The following is a 21816-nucleotide window of genomic DNA, read 5'->3' on the forward strand; positions in this document are numbered from 1 at the left end:
TCCAGTACTTTTTGGTAATAAGGCCATAAAGTTTTTACTGGCAGGGTGAAGATTGGGTCTTGATCTTTGATAAAACCCTGCTGCAAGGATAAGGTAAGGGAGCTTTTTCTCAGGAATTTCTCCTTTTATGTAATGTAATGTTGTCATGCCTATGTGTCACCACTGGGGGCTGTATTGAGCACTCGCCTTCCTGACGCTGGAAACAGCACAGAAGCCTTCATTCTCCTCTCCCCCAGCCACAACAGATCCTCCGGTAAGAAGAGGGGTCTGCTTCTCTTCCTCTGCCCCAAAATAGTTTTTTCCCCTTCGGGGGATATGATGCCAAACTAGCTTCCTTGGAAAAAAAAAAAAGACAGACTGCGGCCTTCTCAGCGGATGATTTACCCACCCCCACCATGCCTGCATGTCCACAGAACGCCGCTCGCGTGGGAAAGCACTTTCCTAGGAAGGGACGGGGCCGTAATTCACGTGGGGGCGTGGCTAACGGCGTCAGACGCCAGCCACATATGTAGGAAGTTGATTTTAGTGCTGTATATGTGAAAGCTGCTGCTGGCTGTGGAGGGACAGAGCAGGGGGATGGCTTGTCAGGTTAGTGAACACAGGCTTTTTCTCTTTGACACATTATACTTTACCATGCTAGGATTAATAGCAGCTAATGGTGCTGAGCTATAGCCTAGCAATGTACATTCTTTTGCATAGTGCCTCTGCTTTATGCTTCAGGCTATGAATGGTACTGGGACCAGGAACTTCTCTAAAGAGGTCAATGTTTTTTTTTCACTATAAACTGAATCCATTTCCAAAAGAATGTCATTCTCCTCTGAGAGGCATACAGCTTGTCAGATTGAGCCGTCAGGGGAAACTGTTGCATAAAACACTTCAGTCCCTGTATATATCATACAAAAGTCTTCTACCATTTGTAAATTGGAAAGAATATGCTATGATGTCTCTCCATAGTGTGACTAAACCGATTCCCATCTAGTTCTAAGGACCCTCTTGAGGTGCAGGAGGCTGGGGATCAGGTAGAGCTTCTCAAATATTTGGAAGATACTTATTTATCCTCTTCTGAGGATCCTAATATGGAAGGAGTAGCATCACAAGACAGGTTGCTTGTGTACTCCCTTACTTAACCTTTTTTTGCTGCCTGCAGCACAGGCTCTTGAGGAACCTACCTCTAATTGGGTTCATTAGAACCTCCCCCATCTGGGGATGTTTTTTCCGGTTTATGCATGGCTAAAAAAGCTTATGTATTCTGAATGGGAACATCCGGATATACAATATTATCCTCCCAAAAAATTCTCCACACTTTATCTATGAAAGAGGATTTCTATGAAGAAATGGGGGGGGGGGGTGTTCCAGAAAATGCTGCAGTCGTCTCAGTGAGCAGAGTATTACATGTCCGGTGGATAATACACTGATGTTAAAGGATCCAACAGATAAAAAGTTGGAACTTCCTTTTAAAGACAATATGTCTTTTGCAAGTTCAGTAATGCAGCCGGTTCTTGCTGCAATTGGTGTATCTCAGTCCATTAAGGAACAGTTTGTGGAGATACCTGAAATTCTCCCTGATCAGCAGGCCCGGCAATGGGCTGATGTATCTGATGCACTGTGTCTCACAGTAGATGCTATGAAATAGTAATTTAAGCCTTATGGCTTATGCTTGGACTAGTGTATTCTCGCAGAGCTCTGTGGCTGAAAAATTGATCAGCCAAAGCACCGTGTAAAAAGCTCTAATGGGGAAAGCTCTCTTTTACCAGTAAATAAGAGTTTCAAACATTTCTCCTTTAATCGTGCTGCCTCTCCTATGCAAGGGGCATCTGCCTCTAGGCAGTCGGGGCGCTTCGACCGTCAGGTTCAAGGGAAAGTCTCCAACGGCAGCCACAGGGTCAGAAGAGATCTTGGGGCAGAAAGCCCACAAAGCAGAATGCTAAAGACTTCTCATGAAGGGGCACCCCAACTTGTTTCTGTTGAGGGGAAAGGTCCTGCGATTCTCAAAGATCTGGCAGGAACATTGTCAAGACAGATGGATTTCTGACGTTTTTTTTTTTCTCTAGATTGTGATTCCGAGCGTTTACGTCTCCTCTTTTTATTTTTTATTTTTTTTCAAGGGAAAATGTTCCCAAGGATCCAGAGAAAAAGAAGTCTCTTTCTGGCCTCTAGATCAGCTATTATCCCAGTCGGTGATATCAGAAGGTTCCCTTAGTGGAACAGGGCACAGGGTTTGGCTCAAACCTTTTACGGTTCCAGAACCATTCTAGATCTCGAAGATCTGAATCGGCACTTAAACATCTGATCCTTTCGCACAATCCGATCGGTTGTGTCCATCCTGCAAGGAGGGGAGTTTTTTTTGGCTTTAAGCGATATCAAGAATGCATATCTCCATGTGTCAAATTTTTCCCGCTCGCCAGAAATTTCTGTGTTTTTAAAATATAAAATTATCATTTCAGTTGTGGCCCTACCATTCGGTTTAGCCACAGCACCATGGGTGTTCTGAAAGATTCTGGCACCTCCTTTAGCTAATTTAAGGGCTTAAGGCATAGTGGTCCTAGCCTATTTAGAAGATCTACTTTTAATAGATCATTCAGTCTCGGGTCTAAAACCAGAGTCTGAGCACAGCCGTAACTACCTGAAATCTCTGGGTTTGTATACTCAATCTAGGAAAATTCTCCTTAAAACCATTAAGGAGATTACAGTACTTGGGGCTGGTTATAGATGCTATACAGAAGAGGCTATTCTTACCCCAGACAAGAATCCGTTCCATTGTAGGACTAATTCAACTTATCAAAACAAAGGAAAATTCCTTCCATTTGGCTGTGCAGGAGATTGTTTGGGGAAAAAGTGATCTCCTTCGAGGCCGCCCCTTACACGCAGTTTTTACTCAAAAAGCTGCTTCAAAACACCATCCCGTTGGTCTGGAATAAAAAGATTCAGGCCTTGTTTGTTTCCAATACGCTTGGCACCCGACATAATCAGTCTAAATTGGTGGTTATCCAGCAAAAGGGGAAATCTTTATTTTGGAAGGTGTTAAACAGATGCCAGCCTTCTAGGTTGGGGAGCAGCCCTGGAAGAAGATTCTGTCCAGGGGAGATGGTCCAGGTTAGAGGACCTTGCCTATCAACTTTTTGGTTGATTTGGGCAGTACGTCTGGCCCTAGAATCTGAGACGGTCAGGCTACAGAATTCAGTCTGACAAGGCCACGGCGGTGGCTTACATCAATCACCAGGGGGGCACGAGAGGTCGTGCAGCCCAAAAAGAGGTGAATAATTTTCTAGCTTGGGCAGAACACAACATTCCTTGCCTATCGGCAATTTTTTATTTCAGGAATAGAGAATTGAATGTAGACTACTTGAGTAATCAACAGTTATTTCCTGGAGAATGATCTCTTCACCCCCGACATCTTCCTAGCGATATGTCAGAGATGTAATCCAGACATGGACCTATTCGCGTCCAGATTCAACAACAAAGTCGACAACTTTGTGTCGAGAACAAGGGAACCGCTAGCATTCTGCACAGGATTAAGCAGGAATGAAAGGATGGTGATTTTGGTGGCCCCAGTGGGTCGCAGAAGATCTTGATTTACCGAGATCATAAAGATGGCAGTACGAGTCCTTCGGACTCTGCCATTATAGCCAGACCTTCTCGCACAAGGTCCAGTATTTCATCCTACCTTACGGATGAAAAATTTAACAGGTTTGACTGTTGAATCCCACTTTATAAAGGATCATGGGTGATCTCCTTCTGTAGTGTCTACTTTAATACCAAGAAGCAGGCTTCCAGAATCATTTACTATAGGGTCTGGAAGGCATATGTTTCTTGGTGTGGATCCAGAGGATGGCACCCCAGGAAGTATGTCATAGGTAGGATCCCTGATTCCTGCAAATGGGATTTGAAATAAAGCTGGCCTTGACTTCTATCAAGGACCAGATCCTGGCCTTGTCAGTGTTTTCAATGGCCTCTTGCTTCCCAGTCTTGGTGCGTAGCTTATTCAGGGGCCAACACAGATTATTCCCCCTATCAAAGCACTTCTAAATCCTTGGAATTTAAGTTTGTTTTTTTTGGCTTTGCTGAATCAGCCGTTTGAACCTTTTTAAGAGAAATTTCCTTGCTTCTTTTTGTCAAGAAAGATAATCTGCCATTTGCCATTTCTTCTGCTAGAAGATTATCGGAACTAGTGGCTCTGTCTTTGTAAAGAGCCATATTTGATCATGCATAAGGATGAGGTGTTTTTTTTTTTTCTTTTTTTTTCTCCTCCTCCTGAATTCCTACCAAAAGTGTTAACAGGGTTTTTTTTTTTTTCATTTAAACTAAGATATTATTCTTGCGTCTTTCTCCCCAGAGCCTCAATCTAGGGAAGAGAAAGCACTACATTCTCTTGATGTAGTAAAAGAGATCAGAGTCTATTTAAAGGCAACTGCTCAGGTTCGCAAAACATGTTTTGTTTGTACTGCCGGAAGGTCCAAAATGTGGACAGGCAGTGTCAGAATCTACTATTTTCCAATTGGATTCGTCAAGTGATTGTTCAAGCTTCGACTTAAGAAGTAAATTCTTCCTTCTTATGCTAGAGCACACTCACCCAGGGCGATTAATGCCTATTGGGTGGTGCATCATCAGGCCTCTATGGCTCAGATCTGTAATGCCATGACTTGGTCTTCGGTTCATACGTTTATCAGATTTTATCAAATCAATATTAAAGGTCATGAGAATATTGCCTTGGGCGCAGTATACTGCAGGCTGCAGTATAAGTCCTCTGGCCTCCTATCTATTTTTTTGTTGTTTCTTTAGTTGCCATTGCTATGGGACATCCCACATAGTAACTACTATGGCTCTTTGTCCCCTGATGTAAGAAAAAAAAAACAGTTTTTTTTAAAACGGCTTACCTGTAAAATCATTTTCTTTGATGTACATCAGGGGATACGGAGGTCATTCCCTTCTTGGTATACACTTGTATTGCTTGGCTACAAAACTGATGACTCCCAGTAGTGGGAGGGGTTATATAGGGAGTACACGTCTTGCCTTAGGGGCGTGCCAGTGTCTATCACTTATCAGTGGTCCATATAAATCACATAGTAACTACTATGGCTCTGTGTGCCCTGATGTACATCCAAGAAAAGGATTTTACAGGTAAGCCATTTTAAAAATCCTGTTATTCATTCCTTGATTATTTCCCGCCTTGACTACTGTAACTCTCTCCTTAATGGCCTACCCTTGCGCAGGCTTCACCTGCTTCACGATTCACCTCAAAATCAGTCAGGCTGAATCGAGGTGGATACACGAACTCCGTACCCTTACACCATTAGGGCATAACGTTGAGTTCGATCTTAATTGTTTTATTTCAAATTTTTAACTTTATTCTTAACTTATTCCGAAATAATTTTAGAAAATTATTTTAAAAATGATATTATATTGGTTCTAATATTTTTTGTGCGCTATATATCACCTTTTATACTTGATACATAATAGTATCCTTATTCACTGGTACTGTATAGATTTCATTTGTTGATATTTATGGTGATTTATCAATACTTAATATTATTTCTTTATCTATGTATAGTATTTTATATTTTTATATGATATTTTATATATATTTAGGTAGAAGCTATAATTACTATGGAGATATTCTCCTTTTCACATAATTGCTGTGTTTTCAAATAGAGAGGATTATTGATTATTAGCATAACGATATATTTTATACATTTTGTTTTCTAATTTTCCCCTTTGATCCAGTTCTATTAATATGAAGAGCATTCTAAAATTTAACCACTAGATGCCGCTCTTCTTATAAGCCAGCACTAGACACGGCTTATTTTTTATATATATTTATTTCATCCCTATTACTTAAAATTTTAATTCATTCATTGATATTATTATGTAATATGATATTTAAAACGTTTTAATCCTTTTGCTCTGGAATACATTGAATATTGATTTCTTAGACATTGATTCACATATTAGTATGCAATAGCGCCGCCGTCCTGAGTTACTATGGCGACGGCGCTCACTCTATATAAACCCTGGTGACACTTACTTCCTGTTACCCTTTGAAAAAGTTACGTGGTGTAACGCAACGCGTCAGGGAAGGAATTGGGTGTCGCACATACTACTTCCGGTTACGGCCGAAACCGGAAGTCCGCGTTTGCTGCACGTTCCACTGTGTATTCTCATGTAAGTGTGGATTTGTTCTTTTTAATAAAGCGATACATAGTTACTACACATGAAAGCCCTTCTGTTTTCTTCCATTGCATACTTATTGGATACTCTGGAGAAATTGGGAGAATATGTACTACATATATGAGTCACAGTGAGATACTAACAGCGATAGAACAGAGAAACTGGATGAATAAGGAGCCAGCAGCTTATTTGATTATACACACCGCCTATTTTGCCAGCTATTGGAGGTGAGAGGCTGGGGGGAAATAGGTGGTGCACTGAATAGGCACTGAAGTTTGCAGTGGAGTGGCACTATTGGAAATCACTTTTTGCATGGACTTTTGTTATTTGAAAAAAGTTTTTCAGCTTTATGTGCATGTTTTTTGTGGACAATCACTTGGAAATATTGATTATTTTACACAGAATCACTGGATTGATATTTCAAAATATTTATTAATTATTTATATATATCTGTTTCACAATTTATTTGGTATTTATGTACTTGGAAAATTTATGCAGATTTATTTTTTGCGTTTTACATGCTGCATTCATTATTTAATGGGATAGTATTTGAGTTGCACTATATTTATTTGAGTTGCACTATATTTATTTTAGCTATTACCATTTTTATATGCACTTTTAGGTAGCGCTGCATTCATTTATATCATTTTTTACACATTTATTTGGTGTTGAGATCACCGTTTTTGTGCTGGCTGCTTCCTATGATAATTTTTATTCATTTAATTTTTACTCATTTAGTCGTTCTATAAACCATTAGGGAGCGCACTAGTATTTTTATATACATCTGTTGTTACCTGTTGTTTAGCCTTCCACAGCCACTTACTGCGATAGCCAGCTATAGATGAGGGCGGTGGGCAAGTTCTTGATAACACGGTAGTGTTTGCATTGGTCCAGCAGTGCACCAACACCTTTGCTGCCATTTTGCTCTTGCTGGGTGTTTGGTGTGCTCCTGTACCTTCAAGGAGGGGTGGCTCCCCTTCAGTCCACCTGCCCTCATCTAACCATCAGAATGCATGTGCCTCCACTGCGAGGACACTTATATGTTAGTGTTAGGACCACAGATACCAGGGTGCCTTGACGTGGCTCTGTGGCTGTCGCATGCGTTTGCAAATGCGTGCGGACTAAACCCCTGTTTTTAACGCATACTGTTAGACAGGTTAATTTGGTTGTCTGCGAGCTGGTGGTAAGTAGGCTTTGGTTTTTCCCTGGGCATTCCCCAGACCTTGTTGTTACATGGTATAATACGTACCTGACAGCTGAGAATGCTTTTTTTTAGCATTCATTCCATAGATCTCTGTTCCCTGTGTATGCGTTTTAGTGTTATTTTGTTTAAATTTTAAAAAAAAAAACAGCACAATTCAAGCAGCATATGGCCCTGATGACTGTCCGAACGCAATAGCCTGGTGGGCGAGGATTTATCATGGAATCTGTTACATTTCTTTTGTTTGGTCTGCAGGCTGAACAAAAGAAATATACATGTATGGACAGTTTAAATTGAATCAATCCCAATAATGTATTCATCCTCATGCTTTACAACAGCATCAGTTCTCCTAGGTACACTTGCACGCAGCTTTTTGTGGAACTTGGCAGGTAGCTTGTTCCAAGTATTTAGATGAAATCAACCATAGTTATTATTTGTGCTTAGGCAGTCTCTGTTCTATCTTTTCATGAAATCCCTGATAGACACCGTGATGTTGGGATCAGTGCTCTTCCAGGACCTCATATTCTTCTTTTTGTTGAAGATATTTATGATGTATATTATTCTGTTTGTGGTCATTGTATTGCTGAATAATGAATTTGGGACTGATCGGTCGTCTCCTGCATTTTATTGCATGATAGATGGATATTTGACTGTACTTTTCAGCATTGAGGAGACCACTAAATATCCGCGCCTCATTTGTATGAGCGTACTGATCAGTGCTGCCATGAAGAGGTCTGTTTATGCACCTGGAAAATTGCAGAAATGCATCCTCAAACCTGCAAGGTACATCCACCATGCTTCGCTGTTACCCGTAGGCATTCATTCCAAGTTTTTGGAGAATAAACTGACAATTTTAAATTTGAACTCATCAGTCCATCAGAGCTCCTGTTGCCACTTTTCTGCCCACCAGTTCTTGTTTTCATGGAAAGGTGAGTCACTTGATACTCTTTCCATGTCAAAGGTGAACATCACCTCTGACCAGACTTCTACAGACTGTAGATGGATGTCCCATTGGTTTATGTGTGAGCTGATGTTGCTGCTGAAAATTTTTCAAATGTGAAGGCAAGTCAGCATCTTTTTCCTTGGCTGACCAATGCGTTTTTTTGTTTTTTTCCCTGCCTGTTTCTATGTGTTTTTACAGCAGAGCTTGAATAGCACATCTGGAAAATGTCTGTCTGGAATGTTTGCTTTTGAGAGACCTTTTTGACTCGGACTACCTAGTGTTTTGTTGCTGTGGTCAGTATTGCCATTATGTAAGATTTTTTTGATTTTTTTTTTTTTATACTAAACTGTCCTCGATGACCTGCATGCAGTTTTATTTGTCCTACACTACTAATTGTGTATGCTTTATTGATAGTTTTTTAAACTTCCTAACTCTTTTATCACGTTTGGTATAATTATGTATGCTTGCAAAATACTTAGGGCTTCACACAGGAATGTAGTCTGTTTTCCTGTGCAATTCCTGTGTGTTACCCTGCAGTGCGGTTTGATTGGGCTGCAGATTGTACTGGGATGAACAAAAAGTAGTGCATGCACTACTCTTGAAAGACATGCCGCACCAAATCACCTAGTACTGCAGTACAATGAAATCTGGTGCCTGTATTTGCACTTGTAGCAGATCGCAAAGGCTGTGCAATTTGAATGCGGTACAGAAAATGCACACGGAATGCTCCTATCCTGCTCTGTGTTTTGGTGGGAACTGGTCATTCAGCCTCATTCATTCAAGCATACTGATCAGTGATCCCTTATAGAGGTCTGTGTTTTATGTATTTGGGAGATTCAGATAGTTCAAATCAATAACGGGTGGATGACTGCACAGATCTTCACTGATCGCCGCATGCATCCCTGGGTGTAGATCTGTTCAGGACCGATGCATGACTCTGCATGCAGACAGGCTTTATGTACTTTTTGGGTTGTTAATTATTAAACAAAACTATACAGTGCTAAGTCAGTTAGCACTTCCTCCTAGCAGCCCTAATGTGGTCTGTTCAATTCCCAACCCTAGCACTACCCACATGGAGTTTGCATGTTCTCCCTATGCCTGTGTGAGTTTCCTCTGGGTACTCCGGTTTGCTCCCACGCTCAAAAGACGTGCTGGTAGGTATATTGACTCCTGTCTAAACCAGCCTTAGTATGTGTATGTATGAATGTGAGTTAGGAACCTTAGATTGTAAGCTCCTTGAGGACTGGAACTGATGTGAATTGCAATATATATGTGGAAAGTGCTGCATAAATTTTTGGCGCTACATAAATACCCATAATAAATATACTTTTTTTTAACACTATTCTGGCTTCATATACATTTTTACATGTGATTACATCTTGCATTATTGTGACTTTTTTAGGTTTTATTCTCAGCTCTGTAGATTTTTTTGGGTTTACTTCCTCTTTCATTCCCTGCAAAGGCAAAGCATAACGGACTACTATGCATCGCATAGTAGTCCATTATGTGTCACTTACCTGACACAGGAGCCAGCGATGTCACCGCTGTCCCCTGTAGTCCGGCGCATCCATCTTCTCGGTGGGGTCTCGCTGCTCCGCCTATGTCATTGGGCGAAGCCGCGATTACGTCATTCCCGCGCATGCGCACAGGAGCCGACACACGCGGCATCTTCGTCGCCTGCGCGCCGCCGTAGACAGCAGTGCCTGTCTTTCGGGAAATATCTCCTAAACCGAGTAGGTTTAGGAGATATTTCTTGGACCTACAGGTAAGCCTTAATCTAGGCTTACCTGTAGGTCAAAGTTTGTTGTAAGGGTTTACAACCACTTTAACAGCTGAAGGTATTTTACCTTTATGCATTATATGCAGGAAGGTAAAAAACTTTGTGTGCTTCTCCTCCCACAGCCCTCCACCCCCCACAAAAATAGTCACCCCATCTTGATCCAGTGATGTGCACGAGAGCCTCAGCTGTCCCAATATCTCTTGCATGCTCTCTCTCCTCAATAGCTCAGACACAGCAGCTGGAACCATTGGCTCCCACTTCTGTCACTCACAGGCAGTGGTCCAAAAGGGAGAGAGCAGGGGGCGGGACAGAGCTGATGCTCTGAGTCTTATGTATACATAGAGCGGGACTCTGTATCAAACACCAGTGAACCCATAACAAGCGGCTTGCTATTGGGGGTCACTGGTCAAGGGGGAGGAACCAAGAGCGCTGGTGGGGAACCCAACAATAAGAGGATCGGGGCTGCTTTGTGCCGAACCACTGCTCAGAGCAGGTATGACGTGTGTTTAAATAAAATAAAACACACCTTTTAATATAATTTTAAGAGGTATATTTGCATAGTGCTTTTCTAGACCAGCATCTGGGTATTCTAAACCGAATCCGGGTTCACCACAGACTTCTGTTTCTATTTTCTATTTTTGGAACAAAAGCTGATCCTGTTATAGCATAGTAAATACCTAGTTCATTTTACTCCATAAAAAAAGAAGCTATGTACAGCTACGCTATTAGCTGTATAAAGTGCACCTCTTATTGGTTTCATATTTTCATATATTGATACTTTTGGTTACGTTTACTGGTATCCTATTGCTTTATAGTTATAGGCTATGATTTAGGGATGAATGCCCCATTAATAAAGATTCATAAATAAGTTGTATAATATCATGAATACTCCCAATTTTTGTGCATTATGATTTTTTTGATCTGATAAAGATCTGTTTCAAGTTGATTTTTTTTTTCTATTTTTTTTTTCTCTTTAATTTTGTTTGCCTAATTTATTGTGTGACCTTGTAAACGAAGGTTCCCATTTGATATAAAACTGGATAAAGTATTACTAATGAGAATATCTCCAGGACATAGTTATGTAGATTTAAGAGTGATGTAGTTTTAATTATTCTGCACAGCAAATGTGAATGCCGATTAAACTTAATTATGCCTTGCTGTATTTCCCACTGAAATGTTTCCTTTCTTGAAACCCTACATAATTCTGTTCTTGGGTATCCCAAGGTTAGGAATCATATTTAAATGTTGACACTTGAAATTAATTTCCCTATCTCCGTATTATTGATTTTTTTTTTTTTTTTTTTATTTGGGATTTAAGTCATTTTCTGCAGCATATTTTATATGGAGATTAGAAGCAAAATAATAAAGTTTAGTAAAAGGCAGTATTTTACTGCAGTGGAGATGACTTTTATTGTTTTAAACCTATTACAGGCTGTTGTTTTGGTTAAAGGAAAACTGTACTGAAATGAATATGGAGTCTGCCATCTGTCACTAAAGAACTTTGTGAATTACTGAACAGGGGTATACATGTAGCAAATTAATTCAGAACTCCTTTTCTGCATATTCATTTAGGGCAAGTATCTCTTGGATTTGCATGGTAGCCAGGCAACTAGATCTTATAAATGGAAGGTTTCAGTAGCAGCCCTTAAAGCAGAAGTCCAGCCTAAGCTTGTTTAGCTGGGCTTCTCCTATGGGTCACAGGAGTGAAAATTATTTTGCATTCTTGTGACCCAGTTTCGACATAGAGCGGACTGAAGTCCACTCTCTGCTGACGTGACAGGAAACAGTCCAGACACCGGGTCTGGATCCGCCAGTTGCCTGGACTGATGCCCTACTCAGCCTCTCAGCGAGCCACTGAGAGCCTGAGACGGCCACTCCCCACCCTTCCACAGCTCAGCGCTCCAGTGAGCATGGAGGAGCAGAGCGGAGAGCTGCTGATTGACAGTCAGCAGCTCTCTGCTCAGGGGAACAGAGCGTACCGAGCCATCTGCAATGTTCAATCGCTCGCTCCCGGTGCAGAGGCGCAGGGTGACAGATGCAGCATCGTTGCCAATGCTGCATCCACCTAGGTAAGTATGTTATAAAAAAAAAGTATACTTTTTCTTTTAATAGCAGCTGATGTATTTTAATTCTTTTGAAATACGGGACGCTGGGCGGCCATTTGAGCCTGAACACATTGCAGAGCGGTTCCAGCGCCATTAGCAGCAGCTTCCACTGACACCGAGCGGATCCCACTGCACCGGGGAGCCAACAGAGACCACAGGCACTACTTGATTGATGGATAGCGCAGAACCCTTCAGGGTGGTGAGTCCTGCGGGAAAGAGCCCCTCAGCCAGAAGCAGTAAGGAGGGTGGGACTGTCACTGTCCTAAGCCTCCTTCAGGTGGCAGACAGGGTAGGGTCAGCATGGCTTCAGAAACTGGTGTTTTTTACCCCGAAGTCCAGGCAATTGCAACCGGTTCACGTGCGGAATGCGCTGTGCCTTTGGACGCCTTGTCAGCAGTCCTCAATTACTTTGTTGCCAAAGGTGCTAAAAAGCAGCCCCTGCCCCCCCTCTGGGGAGAGCTCTGATGCATTCCCTGGGGCCCTGCTGAGGCTGGTGACCCCTGCTCTGTCGTTGCAGATGACGCTGACCAGGACAATGAGGATGAGTTCCTGTCCGGGTCCGTGCACGACAAAGCGCTTGTTGGAGCACTTATCACAGCTGTGCGTGATACCTTGAAGATTCAGGAGCCAGCAGCTTTTTGCTGATGTAGCGGTCCTTTTGGGTCCCGTAAGCCAGCCATTCACCTAAGGTCTTCCCGTATCTGACTTATTTTGACAAGTTCATTTACAAGGAATAGGGTTGACCGCAACAGACCTTTCGGTCCCCAAACACATAGCGGTGCGTTGCCCCTTTTGAGGAGAGTCTTCTGAAAAAGTGGTCGGCTCCTCCGGTCGCGGACCCCCCAGTATCCATGTTAAACAAAGTATCCACTATCCAGGTAGAGGGGACTCCTGCATTTAAGGATCCCACGGACAGGAAGGCCGAGGCAGTGGCTCTTTCCTTGTTTACAGTGTTGGGGTCAACCATGCGACCAGTACTGGCATCCACACTTGTGTCGCAGACACTGAGTGGGCAAAACTGTTGCACAGCGAATTGGGAGAACAGCAGGCTTCTCCTGTCTGCGTAGAACTAGCAGACCAACTAGTGCATCGCCTTAAGTACATTTTGTGACGAGGCCCTGGATACCCTGCCCCTGTTATCCAGGGCTTCAGTGTCAGCAGTGGTGCTGAGGTGCCTGATTTGGTTGAAATGCTGGTCTGCTGAACAGGCATCCAAAAAAGCCTTGACGTGGCAACCAGCTCTTTGGAGCCTCTTTGGATGACATTATTAAAAATGCTACAGGTGGTTAGAGTACACTAGTCCCACAGGCCAGGAAGGCTAAGGAACCACGCCGTAGGCAAGAGCCCTCTTTCTCCCTTCCCAAAAAGCTTTTTCATCCGCCCGTAGCTTTGGCAAAACGTCCCCAGCCCGATAGGACAACCACGTAAGGGCAGAAACGTCCCTGAACCTCAAGCCTAACAAGCCTGCAAACAAAAGTGCTACCGCATGAAGGTTTGACCCCACCCATGACTCGGGTGAGAGGTCGACTTCGGGAGTTTGCAGCCCGGTGGTCCTCTCGACTGTCCGACCAATGGGTCTGCGATCTGATTTCCTACGGCTACAAGATAGATTTCCTCTCTTGCCCGCAAAACAGATTCCTCCTCTCCAGCATACAAATTCTCCCAGCTCGCCAGGAGGCCTTCTTGGAGGTAGGGGACCTGCTGAATCTCGGGGTGATTTTACCTGTTCCGGAATCGGAACATTTCCAGGGGTTCTACTCAAACCTGTTTGTTCCCAAGAGGGAAAGGGGTATGTCCAATCAAAAAGCCCTTAATCACTTTGTGAAAGTGCAGAAGTTCAGACTGGAATCAGTACGCTCAGTAGTCACTGCACTCCATCAAGGGGACTCCCTGGCATCCTTAGACATCCAGGATGCGTACCTGTACATACCCATATGCCTCCGGCATCAAAGGTTTCTGCAATTTCAGTCGGGCAAGCCCACTACAAGTTTGTGTCTCTCCCTTTTTGGTTTATCAGCCCCCAAGTCTTTACCAAGGTATTGGCTCCTGTGTTGGCGTTGCGACTGCAACGCACGATCGTGATCGTGGGTTACCTAGACAATCTCCTGAGAGCTTCTTCCACCTCAGAGTTAGAAGAGGATGTGGCAATCACCCTGCAGACCCTGCAAGAATTTGGGGGGCTGTTGAACCTAAAAAAGTCAGTGATAGTACCGACGCAGCGTTTGGAGTACCTAGGCTTGCTGCTGGACTCCAGGGAAGTGAGAGTGTTTCTCCCTTCAGACAAGCTGCAGACTCTCAGAGCCTCTCAAGCTGCTGATGAACTGCAAGTGGTCGTTGCTGCGCTTCTGCGTGCGAGTCCTGAGACTCGTGGTGGCCTCCTTCGAGGTAGTACCATATTCCCAGTACCACACCAGTCTGGGAATTGGTTCCTACCTCTGAAATGGACGGTGATCGCAACGGACGCCAGCCTACTCGGCTAGGATGGAGTGATGGGAGTTCAGTCGACTCAGGGCCTCTGGTCGACTGAGGAATCCAGGTCGCTGATCAATCTGCGCAAACTGAGAGCGATCAGGCTATGCCTCTCCACATGGTCAGTGAGACTGCAAGGACGTCCGATCAGGATCCAATCAGACAACGCCACTGCTGTGGCATACGTCAATCATAAAGGAGGAACAAGAAGCTCGGCCGCCGCACAGGAGGTCGCTAACATACTTCGGTGGGCAGGGTGACATGTACCGGCCCTGTCGGACATTTACATCCCAGGTGTGGAAAACTGGCAGGCGGACTATCTAAGTCGTCGGATGCTGGACCCAGAAGAATGGGCGTAGCATCCGGAGGTGTTCAGGCTACTGTGCCTGTGGGGGGGGGGCACACCAGATGTGGATCTTCTGGCCTCCCGTCTCAATTGGAAGGTGCCGAGATTCGTGTCCAGGACGAGATCCGTGGGCAGATGCGTCAGACACGCTGGTAGCTCCGTGGGATCAGTACCAGATCTATGCCTTTCTTCCACTGAAACGGTTACCACGTCTGCTTCGCAGAGTGGAAGCCGAGGGGATCCCCGTAATACTGGTTGCCCCAGATTGGCTTCAGCGTCCTTGGTACGCAGACCTAGTGTCTCAAGGTCCAATTCTCCATTCTGCTTTACCATCGCTGGCTTTAACGGCATGGCTATTGAGAGTCAGGTGTTGAGGAACTGGGGTCTGTCGGACTCGGTGATCCCAACTGTGTTGAGAGCATGGAAATCATCTTCTCGAAAGATATATCTTCGTACCTGGAAGGCCTAAATCTCCATGTGTGAGGAGAAAAGATGGCATCCGCGTGCCTTTTCTATATCCAGGATCCTTCTGTTTCTTCAGCAAGGGGTGGACCAGAAATTGGCATTAAGCACCATTTAAAGGACAAATCTCAGCTTTGGCTGTCCTTTTTCAGCGACCTCGGCATCTCAATCTATAGTGGGTACTTTTGCTCAGGGGGCGCGACATGTAGTCCCTCTGGTGCATCTACCGTTACCCCGTGGGATCTGAACCTGGTGTTATAGGCGCTACAGACAACCGCCATTTGAAAATATCAGAGAGTTTCCCCTGTTAACTCTTTCCCAGAAAGTGGTCTTTCTAGCAGCCATCACATCGGCCTGGAGGGTTTTGGAACTGGCGGCCTTGTCCTGCAAGTCGCCCTATCTAGTTATCCACAAGGATAAGGTGGTGTTGCGTCTGCAACAGTCTTTTCTGCCAAAGGTAGTCTCGGCATTTCACATCAATGAGGACATTGTTACCATCTCTGTGTCCTAAGCCGACACATCCTAAGGAGGTGGTCCTTCATGCTCTGGACATGGTTCGGGCTCCGGAGGTGTATTTGTCCGCCACGGTTCCCTTCCGGAAGTCAGACTCACTGTTTTTCGGTGGCTGGTCCAAAGAAAGGCATGGCGGTCTCGTCGGCCACCATTTCCAGGGGGATTAGACAGATTGTAGTACAAGCCTACGCCTTGAAGGGACAGGTGCCCCCCTTTCCGGTCACGGGCCACTCCAAAAGGTCAATTGGAACGTCTTGGGCCTTCCAATATCAAGTGTCTGTCGCTCAAGGGTGTAAGCAGCGACCTGGTCGTCTGTCCACGCGTTTACAAAGTTCTACAAGGTAGATGTCAGTGCAACGGGTGATGCCTGTTTTGGCCGCAAAGTTATGCAGGCGGCTGTATAGTTGCAATTGCATATGCAATCTTTTCCTCTTTTTCCTGTTTTTTTTTTGGGGTAAAAACGCAGTACCTTTTAAGTTGATGCACTGTTGCATTCGTTGAGGGTAGTGCTGCTCCGTTGAGAAGCTCTGTTGAGAAGCACCCTGTTTTTTTGTGGGTAAAGTTTGTGCTAGCTCCCACATGCCATGGTGGATGAAGATTTATGCTGTTTTCCTACGCCTCGTTTTGGCACTGCTTGGGGACGTCCCAATGATCTATGGAGAGAAGCTGTGTCAGTCAGGGAATAAAGAGAAAATAGGATTTTTTGTACTCACCGTAAAATCCTTTTCTCTGTAATTCACCGACTGACACAGCACCCTCATATTTTTCTTTTCTTTATACTGCTTGTTGACGTACTGAGGCTGCAGTAGCATGCTGAGGGGCTGTTACCTAAGGGACCGCCCCTTGGGCGGAACTAGAAAGTTCTAGTTTTATTATCACGTTAACATGTAATGCCTAGTCTTCTCCTGAAGGTGGCATAACAACCCAATGGTCTAAAGAGAGAAGCTGTGTCAGTCGGTGAATTACAGAGAAAAGGATTTTACGGTGAGTGGAGAAAGCACCTCCTAGTGCATATTTTTAGCATTGCAATAATGTCACTGGTCCAAAAAAGTGTCAAGTGTCCAATCTGTCCTCTGTAATGTCACAGTCCCGCTAAAAATCACAGATCACTGCCATTACTAGTAAAAAAAATTAAAAAAATAAATATTTAAAAATGCCATAAATCTATCACCTGTTTTGTAGACGTTTTATAACTTTTGCGCAAACCACTCAATATAAGCTTATTGCGTTTTTGTTTTGTTTTGTTTGTCAAAAATATATCGAATACATATTGGCTTAACTAATGAATAAATTTGTTTTTTTAAGTTTTTTTTTTTATTGGATGTCTATTATAGCAAAAAGTATATATTTTATTGTTTATTGTTGCTTTTTTTTGTTTATAGTGCAAAAAATAAAAACCGCAGAGGTGATCAAATACCACCAAAAGAAAGCTCTATTTGTGGGGGGGGGGAGATTTTACTTGGGTACAGCGTTGCATGCCCACGCGATTGTCAGTTAAATTAACACAGTGCCGTATCGCAAAAAAATGGCCTGGTCATGAAGTGGATAAATCCCCTTCCGAGGCTTAAGTGGTTAATCATTGTTGCTACTCCAGATAATGCCTAAAGTCTTGTCCTCCACTGTTTAAAATTGAACATATACATTGTAATAATTTTGTGTTGACCAAATTAATTTGCAGTATCTCGTGCTGTTTTTTTGTCTTGCCTATTATATCTAAAATGAAAAACCATTGCTTTTTAAAAAAAAAAAAAAAAAAAAAAACACACACAAAAATTACATATGATTTGTTTAGCTCCCTAAATCCAAAAATAGGCTTTGCTGAAACAAGCAGACTCATAACGTTTTTGAAAAAAAAGTTTTTCTTTTTAAAAAAAGTGTTACCTTTTTAAACCTTTCCTGTTTTAATAGTATGTATATTTTCTTTACATCTCTGCCAAAGTGCCCATTTAAATAGCTTCACAAAAGGTGTTATATGATGGAACACATGATAGTAGAAGATTGACTGCTCTCTCCACCAGCATCTTGTAACAGGCGAGAGTTTATTCTCCTGCTGTTTATTCAATGCCTTTGCTGGCTGTAAATTATATATTCATAAGCATGGTAGTATCCCATCTGTTTCTGCCGAGTACGGCTGTTCTGCTCTGGGGATAATTATTTGTACAGCACATCTCATTAGATTACTGAATAATTTTGGTTCATGGCAGGCACAAGCAAGATCTGCAGTAAAGGTTGACTGCTCAAAGGCAAAGCCAGACATTTTATGGGTGACAACTTCACTTCCAAGATCACAAGTCGACCAGCCACTCACTTAATATGGAGATTAATTTTCTTTATACCAGCAATACTGAAAAGTTGCTTTCCCTGCCCTGCTTAGCATGTAAATACAAAGACTTATGGTAATCTAAAGTATAATATATTGAGCATTTGACCAGGAATATAAATGCTTTTGTGTTGGCTTTTAAGGAGTAGTCTGTTGCACGCTTATAATTTAAAATGGCATTAAGGCATTATCAATTTCACGTCTTGCTAAGATGATAGCTGTAACAGGATAAACCTAGTATGTCATCGCCATTCAGTAATGAAGTGAATTGCTGTGGCAGACTGAAAAAATAGCTAAACTGTTTTTGTTTTTAAATGTCTAGAAATGGTGACAAGGGAAAAATGTTATTTCTTAGCAGCTGTCCTAGGCTTGGTTTGTGCTCGGCAGTGTAAACACTTGGAAATGAATTCCCATCCATTTAGGAATAAATAATGCAGTGTGAAAGTTTTTGATCAGTATCCATCAATTTGCAGATGGTGCTCATGGCTTGAAAGCACTTTACATATCACAGCACTTTCTGTTTAATTTCCTGTCTGGTTAACCCAGTATTTACATCAACTTTTCGTAACGCTATGTAGGATTGTGTCCTGGAAGCAATAATATTTGCCGATCAGCAGGTGGTAGACACACATACGCTAATTCTGTTTGGAATGCGCTGATAGGCAAAGCTCCCCTTCCACCACTTTTATCGAATGTTTGAGTAAAGGAAGTGTCGTCCTTTTGTCACAAAAAAAATGACTAAATTCAGAATTGCAATTTTTCAGGCCTTAATTGGTTGCATTGGACACAGGCAGAATTCCTGCTTTCATGTCGCACATCAGTGAGAGCAGCTTTCTTTTTTGGAGGGACGGTGGTGGGAAGAGGGATTCATTGTTAAGTTCATCGATGCAAAAGACCAGATACCAATATGTAACTTATAAGTGTTTTTTTTTTTAAGGATGTTTCTAGTGTATCCTTTTACAGAACAGAGGGCGTTCATGTTACAGTGGTATAGACCTAAATGTTCAAAAAAATAGCTTTATACCCATTTTCTAATTTATTGTGCAAATCATTAAAAAAAGTCTTCTGTTTTCAGTTTGACAAAGGGTATGCTTACAGCATTCGTCACAACTATGGTAAGGAAGGAAAGAGAACAGACTACACACCATACAGTTGCATGAAGATCATTGTGTCAAATCCACCAAGTCAAGGAGATTATCATGGTAAGTTTTTATTTTTTATTTGGATGCAATATTTATTTTCAAATGCCCTATGTTAAAGTGGAACTAAATGCTCTCTGAACTATTTTTGAATCCTTATACTGCTAGCATTATCAAATAAAAAGGCAGCCATATTACTCTGTATTTACTTGTTTTATCCACTTGCCTACAGTGCACTTTCACCCCCTTCCTGCCCAGACCAATTTTTCAGCCTTCAGCGCTCTCACACTTTGAATGACAATTACTCAGTCATGCAACACTGTACCCAAATGAAGTTTGCGTTCTTTTTTTTTTCACACAAAAAGAGATTTCTTTTGGTGGTATTTAATCACTAGTGGGTTTTTTATTTATTGTGCTATAAATATAAAAACGACTGAAAAATTGGTGAAAAAAATATTTTTCTTTGGTTAAATTAGTAATATTTCTTCATTCATTTTTGCCAAAATGTATACGGCTACATATCTTTGGTAAAAAATAACCCTAATGAGTGGACGTTATGTGAAAGTTATAGTCTACAAGCTATGGTGCAAATTATTGAAAATTGATCACACCTGATTACACCTGATGTACTGAAGACCTATTTCATTTCTTGAGACTCTAACAAGCCAGGAAAGTACAAATACCCACAAAATGATCCCACAAAATGAAGTAGCACCTTCAGGCATTCTACAAGCATAAATTACACATCTAATTTCTCAACCACCTATTGCACTTTTGAAGGTCCTGGAGCACCAGGACAATGGAAATTCCCACAAAATGACCTCATTTTGTAAAGCAGACACCCCAACATATAATCACTGAGGCATAATGAGTCTTTTGAATGGTTCATTTTTTTTCCAGAAGTTTTTGAAAAATGTAGCAAAAAAAATTAAAACACATTTTTTTCCCCACAAAATTATCAATTTTTAGAATATTTCCAACACATAGCATGTACATGGCAAAGATGACACCCCAAAATACATTCTGCTACTCCTCCAGAGTATGGCGATACCACATGTGAGACTTTTAAACAGCCTGACCACATACAGAGGTCCACCATTGAAGTAGCACCTTCAGGCATTCTACAAGCATAAATTACACCTCTAATTTCCTGACAACCTATTATTTTTGAAGGCCCTTATATTTCTAACACATAGCATTTACATACCAAAAATTACACTCCAAAATTCTATTGAGGAAAGTGTAAAAAAAAAAATATTACCTGTGGTTTTAGTAGTGTCTCCAGAGGAGAAAATTGATCCAGGCAGCAGGCAGGGATGTGATTAGCAACAATAGTATTTATCCAGGCAGCAGGCAGTAATATTGTCTATAGTCAGCACAAGGATATCGTCAGCATAGCCAAAGAATTTGTCCATTGAAATTGTCCAGGCAGAGACAGCCAACACAACCATAATATTGGTCCTGGTACATCGTTACCTGCCTGCACTCATTGTACTGCTCCCCAGCCTTTCATAAACATACTGCCTCTTGCAACAGGTAATTATTTCTTTAGTCCGGGTAGCAGGCAGAGGTGTGGTCAGTTTATGCTGCAAGCAGGGGGATAGTGGCAGTAAGTCAGCAGCAGGCTGAGGGCCGCAATCAGGTGAGACCTGTGCACAGGGGTGGAGGCTTCAACCAAACCCAAATCTCTATGAAGCCTCTGGACTCCAGACTCTAATCTGGAAATGACGAAACCCGGAGACAACAAAAAAATTGTTTTCTCCATCCGGAAAAACATTTCTGGAGCCCCTCATGTGATATCCCTGTGTACTACAGTGGCAGGGCAACAGATCAGTCCAAGCGGTAGGCAAAAGCATAGTCCATATAACAGGCCAGAGTCAGTTCACGTAAAAGCAGTCCAAGCGGTAGGCAGAAGCGTAGTTGATAAAACAGGCCAGGGTCAGTTCACATGGAAGCAGTGGCATGGGAAATTGTCAGCACAGATAATGAAAATATGGAAATGGTTAAGAATATGGGCTAATATTTTAGGGTTGTGTGATATAGTCTGAAGCATTCACCAATGTAAAGGCCAGGTTCAGAGGGACAGTGGGGACAATGGTAGCTGGTATCTCTTCTAAATCCATTTTTCGGCCTGCTTTAGATGGTGGAATGTGGTCCAGGAAGTGGCGTTCAGAAACAAGACCTCCTATATTGCTAAATAGGGCTGACGTATTTGAATTGGTCGTTGAAATACACCCCCCCCCCCCCCCCCAATGTACTGATTGTAATCTTGTACACATGTTGGCTTTACAATGGGACCTCGTCTTCTCTGAACTTCAACTGTGGTGTCATCATGGATGGTGGACATCATGTATACATTCCTGGTATCCTTCC

General features: G+C 42.5%; 1 protein-coding gene across 2 annotated transcripts in view; it reads left to right on the forward strand.

The window, feature by feature from the left end:
- Positions 1 to 21816, forward strand: part of LOC143989392 (DNA primase large subunit-like) — a 226666-nt gene that overhangs the window by 158324 nt on the left and 46526 nt on the right. For both annotated transcript variants that reach the window (XM_077489511.1, XM_077489512.1), the window contains one exon: positions 19380 to 19506. In XM_077489511.1, coding sequence (XP_077345637.1) covers positions 19380 to 19506 — 127 coding nt within the window. The remainder of the gene's footprint in view (positions 1 to 19379; positions 19507 to 21816) is intronic.

The sequence above is a fragment of the Lithobates pipiens genome, unplaced genomic scaffold, assembly GCF_037356315.1.
Source record: "Lithobates pipiens isolate NorthernLeopardFrog02 unplaced genomic scaffold, aLitPip1_a1.2 Scaffold_18, whole genome shotgun sequence".
NCBI lineage: Eukaryota > Metazoa > Chordata > Amphibia > Anura > Ranidae > Lithobates > Lithobates pipiens.